The sequence below is a fragment of the Poecilia reticulata genome, linkage group LG3, assembly GCF_000633615.1.
Source record: "Poecilia reticulata strain Guanapo linkage group LG3, Guppy_female_1.0+MT, whole genome shotgun sequence".
Classification (NCBI taxonomy): Eukaryota; Metazoa; Chordata; class Actinopteri; order Cyprinodontiformes; family Poeciliidae; genus Poecilia; species Poecilia reticulata.
The window spans coordinates 33143911-33145642 of record NC_024333.1 but is presented as its reverse complement, the minus strand read 5'-3'; the positions used below and the strand labels follow the sequence as shown (position 1 = coordinate 33145642).

The 1732-nt window shown below is 38.7% G+C and overlaps 1 protein-coding gene across 1 annotated transcript in view; it reads right to left on the bottom strand.

The window, feature by feature from the left end:
• Positions 1 to 19: 19 nt before the first annotated feature.
• The window catches only part of LOC103463026 (high choriolytic enzyme 2-like), a 26549-nt gene continuing 24836 nt past the window's right edge, over positions 20 to 1732 (bottom strand). The window contains exons 2-5 of the mRNA XM_008406138.2: positions 753 to 931; positions 477 to 558; positions 268 to 392; positions 20 to 194 (exon numbers count right to left, since the gene is read on the bottom strand). Coding sequence (XP_008404360.1) covers positions 172 to 194; positions 268 to 392; positions 477 to 558; positions 753 to 931 — 409 coding nt within the window. The 3' untranslated portion in view covers positions 20 to 171. The remainder of the gene's footprint in view (positions 195 to 267; positions 393 to 476; positions 559 to 752; positions 932 to 1732) is intronic.

The window sequence follows — 1732 nt, the reverse complement described above, 5'->3', positions numbered from 1 at the left end:
AAATGTGGTGATGCTTGCTGTTTATGTCTAAATGGTTTTCCAAACCTTTTCCAAAATCAAACCATAATTTCCAGCTGTTTATTAAAAAGGAAGACATTATTTTTTTATGCTAGCTCAGTTTGGTTTTTGATGAAGCTCCTGATCAGCTGCAGCTTCGGGAGGCCGGCGTCTTCAAACCATGAACTTCTGATTGACTGAAAAACAAACATGAAATATGATAAGGACTTTCTGATCTAGATRTAGACATGTTTATTTGTTTTTCCTTACAGCATTTGTAAAGCTTGTTGACACGGGCGATGTCATTGACGCTCATTGCTTTGGCATGTCCAAACTTCAGGTTTGGGTTGCATTTGGCAACGATGGTTGGTTTCCCATTTTTGGAGAACGCATTGCTTAAAAGAACAAATACAGTGAAGATAATTAAAGCAGAGCAAACTTTATACTTAATTACTGCGTGCATGCTCATAAAGWCTCACTTGGAGTATTCCATGACAGATGTGAAGTCATATGGAGTCCCAAGGTTGTTAGTTTGCTTTTTGTCAAAGTTGTGCTCCTTTCCTGTTCATGGAGTCAGAACACAGAAAATATTGAGAACTTGTAACAGTCGTAATTGTGTGATTGGTGATGTCACAAGTATTTTTAAGCAACAAATTTGCTGAAACTAAGCAGCTTATTTTTAAAATCTTATTTTTTWAAATCTATACAAGTGAAGTACAGAATAATGAAATGGATTCTTTTGACTTCAAACGTACCTTTCTCAATGTTCTGGTAGCGAATCCAAACGTATTTGTCTCTGTCGGAACGGACCTGCTCATGGTTGAAGCCCAGAGCGTGAAGAACCTCGTGCTGCACTGTGGAGCCGTACAAACACCCGTTTTTCTCCAGAGAGATTTTCTGTCCTCCGTCCTGACGTCCGATATAGGACCAACACCTGGGAGGTAAACACAGAGTCACCGGTGGGAAATAAACACGTTTTCAGTTTAAATGTTGTTCGCTTAAAAACCCAGGTCTTTACTGGATTAAAGTGAACTCCAAGCAGACCAAAAACCGCTCCAAAAGCAGGAAGCTGGCTACAGCACAAGGCACTCTGGGTAAATACAACCAAAACAAACGCGCTAGCCTAGCGCTAGAGGGAGAAATGGCTCATTATCTTTTGTCAAAGACAAAACAGAAATCCTACATTGTTAAAATCTGACRCTTTTCTTTACATTTTGTAAAGTAGGAAGTTTTGCTAATGTCTTTTTTCGGGGTTTTTGTGTCATTTCCTTTAGAATATTTTGGTGCATCACCCCAACAGGCCAGGAGGTGAAAATGTTTTTCATTTGGTTTGGTTGGTGTGACAGTAATGTGAAAGTGAACCCCACCAGTTGAAAATGTAACAAATGTTGCAATTTTGGATCACAATCAATGAGTCTTCTGAGACGTTATTCAGTAATCACCACCACAGCTTAAATAAATATAAGCTTAGTCCGTTCTTCGCCATATCCACTGGTTTTGACTGCGGGATTTTTTTTTTTTGCAGCGATTTTTGCTTTTCTTTATGTTTGTGTGTTTTGAAGTTCACATCATTTTATGTGTTTGGCTGTTTGCTGCATGTTTGCACCTGTTGGCCTCCTTAAGGTAATTAGTAAAGATAATAAACTAAAATGTGCTAAAATATATTCCTTCCAAAACAGGTTTTGCATCTTATGTTGGAGCTGTGTGTGTGTGTGTGTGTGTGTGTGTGTGTGTG